At 37.3% G+C, this 3,328-nt stretch overlaps 1 protein-coding gene across 1 annotated transcript; it reads right to left on the bottom strand.

Moving 5' to 3' along the window:
- Positions 1-1,950: 1,950 nt before the first annotated feature.
- Positions 1,951-2,951, bottom strand: LOC129680527 (melanoma-associated antigen B16-like). Its single transcript, XM_055612170.1, is given in 2 exon segments — positions 1,951-2,036; positions 2,039-2,951. Coding segments are annotated over 2 exon segments (999 nt in total).
- Between the last annotated feature and the right edge of the window lie 377 nt (positions 2,952-3,328).

The raw sequence follows: 3,328 nt of genomic DNA, 5'->3' as shown, positions 1-3,328 counted from the left end.
GGAAGACAATGGAACCAGTCCTGATGAGACCTGATAGACTAAGGTCAAATAGAAGGGGAGGAGGACCTATCAGTGGACTAGGGGAGGGTCATAGGGAGAGAGGAAGGAGGGAGGAGATGAGGGAGGGAGGGAGGGAGCCACAGCTAGGATACAAATTGAATTGTAATAAATATTAAAAATAAGAAAAAGAAAAAATATTTTCACCTATTTCCTAAAAATAAGATTTTAATATTTTTCACTGATTGCATGAATTGATTCAGCTTAATTACTTTTATATGTTTCATTTGAGACTTCTCATGCTATTATAGTCACTTGGTAGCTGGAGACATCTAAGAATATGGCTGCATATGAGTACTTGCAATGTTGGGACTCAGCTATTGTATCAAGATTGGCAATCCTCTTTTGCTGTTCAGGAGAAAAATAAGGATACATCTTCTTTACTTTACTTCCAAAGTAAAAATTGAGGAAGGATTATCCTTTAATCCTAATTTATTTAGCAAGAAATAAGATTTCCCTGAGACTGAGCTGTTTCTTAGTATACAACTTTATAATTTTAGTCCATTCTCTCTGTCAACCTGTTGTTAAATTAAATGTTGGCTCTCAAAACACGGAAACTTATTTCATGTCAGTTTTATGTCATTAGAGCAAGTGATAAAGCATCCTGTCCCACTGAGGCCAGACAAGGTAGCCCAGCTACCCTAAATAGATAAACTGCAGTAATTTTTCCATGGGTGTTGTTCTTTAAAAAATGGAAAAATGGATTGTTTTCAGTTACACAAAAATTCTTATAATTTTTGACAAGGAACAACTGCTTCCCTTTATCTAAATCAGCAATATTTTAACATATCTTTATTAAAAATTAAGTGTGTGTTACTATATACAGTTCAAATCATACTAAATATAATCTGTTTAAAATGTTTTTTTAAACTGGGTATTTTCAGACTTCAACACATCTGGGAGGCGAGTAGTAACCCAGTGGCTTTTGTGTCTCTGTTACCTATAAACATGTCCATAATTATTTGCAAATAAAGGCTTAGTTTATGATCAACATTCAGCAGCACCGAGACGGGAGACAGAGATGGACAGTTTTGACTTTTTGCATGAAGATTGTCTCTAAGTAAACAAAACCACAAAGTGTTTTGCATTCAACTTTTGGATGTCAACTTTGGAGTTTATCATGCCCTGGTCTTACTACATCTCAGTTCTCTCCACATCAAAAATTAACTTAAAAACTAACACTCTGAAGAAGTTTACCTTACCGCAATTGCATTGCATTTTCCTCCTTCAGGATATTTACCCTTAACAGGATCATAAGAACTGATTTACCAATAAATACTATCTTTCATTTGTCTTTAACTATTAGAAGATATACTACCATAATCAACACATTTATAAGGGAAAGGGCTACATGTTGTTTAATCTAGAACCCTAGTAAAGTAAAATAACTACTGAAAATAGTAAATGCTCAAATAAATTTTGGGTAATAAAAGACTGCAAATGTGAATCAGAATTTATTAAATTTATTACACTTGGCAACTATAAAGAAAAAAAAACTCCACATATATCATGTAATTTTACTGAGAAATGGAAAGGTGCAAAAATTAGAACAAATCTGTTTAAATGGTGGAAGCTTAGCAAACATGTTTTGGTACTCCATTTAATTATACAGAGAGATGAAAATATTCCACGATTAATTTTATGTTATGAGAAAGTTCTAATTATTACATTTGTGAATGGCATTCAGTGAAGTTATTTCAAGCTAAACAGTGCTATTATGTGCAATAATGTTCAAATATAAGGGACAAACAGTGAAGGAAAAATAGTATGGTAGTTATACAAATTAGAACTATACAGATAAGGTTATGCCTTCACTATCAACCTAGGTCTATCATCACCTTCAACTCTAAAAATTCTCTGAAATTATTAAGGAGTAATTTATCTCTGATTTTACTAGAAATGAGGAAAGCTGCTGCCCATGGCACTAGAACTAGCACCAGGAACAGAACTCAGGCCAGCATGGTCTAAAATCATGGCATGGGTTCATCTAGCACAGCCTCTTCAAAATGAGAAGGGAAATCAATGGGGTCTGTCCTGTGTAGCTTGGCCACAAACTCTAATACTTTCATCTTAGTAGTTTCAATGTGAGCCCGGGGGCCCCACAGATATTTATATTGCACAGGATCAGTATTGGCTACTGCCTGGCGCATGAGGTATCCCTCCATCAAAAACTCAGTTATAAGCTGTCTAGGGTCACCAAATAAGAAATTATTTATCCCAGCACAGATTCCCATTGGATTCATCAGTTCCCAAATCTCATCTTCAGTGGCACGGTTGCCTTTCATGAAGATTATCCCCAGAATGATTATCAGGAGACCGGTCTTAGGAAAACTATACTCATCACTGCGCATCCCATCATAGGTGAGACCTAATTTGACAAAGAGGGCATAGTAGTGGTTGACAGGATCTACCTCCTTCACATCCAGCCCAAAGACCATCTCCATGCGTTTAGCAGCTTTCATGAGGATTTCGTGAAAACGATGTTCTTCTTCTCTGACAATGAGTCTCACTATTTCAGCCCTGCTCATTATCTCTTCCATCTGATACTTGTACAGCATGTAATTCACCAAAAAATTAACTTTCATATCTTCACTCATCATAGGTAAATTCATGGGGGCTGGTGGACCTGGTGGATTGACTGGGTTACCCTGCTCTTCTTGGCTACTAAGACCCTCAGGAGATTCTCTTGAAGAGGCACAGGGACTCTGAAGAACCCCAGAAGTACTGGGTGTCTCATCTTTAGGATCTTCCTGTTTGCTACCCATAAGAGGATGAACAGGGGAACATGGGTACTCCACATCCCTGGGGACTGCTTCAGTCTGTAGGCCCTGAGTCTCCTCACAGGTCTGGCCTTGTTCAGTTGCATATTCTGGAGTCTTCTGAAGTTGAGACATGGCGACTCTAATAGACTAGAAGTAAATAAGGGTGTAGGCAGCAAGGCAGCAATGAGGAATCACTGTTTGAAAGAGAAAAGGAGGATGTGAGGGTAATCAGCTAGTGAAAGCCACTTCCAACAGACTTCTGAGAAACATGTTATAAAGGTTCACATGCAAAAACTGGTAGGGGGAAAAAAAAAAACCTGATGAGTCCTAGCCAACCCAGTATGAAAGTTATCAGGATTCATAGTAGACCCTGATTTAGCTCTGTAATACTCATTTTTTTTTCTAAATAAAAAAGGTCCATGATCTCCATGAGTTTAATCAACATGGAATCTGATGGACTTAAGGCAACATTCTGTTCCATAGAAAAACTAACCCCCTTAAAGGTAGGC

Source organism: Psammomys obesus, unplaced genomic scaffold (assembly GCF_907164565.1).
Source record: "Psammomys obesus unplaced genomic scaffold, mPsaObe1.curated_primary_1811, whole genome shotgun sequence".
NCBI classification, from domain to species: domain Eukaryota; kingdom Metazoa; phylum Chordata; class Mammalia; order Rodentia; family Muridae; genus Psammomys; species Psammomys obesus.
The sequence above is the reverse complement of the archived record's forward strand: the minus strand, read 5'-3'. Positions and strand labels throughout refer to the sequence as shown.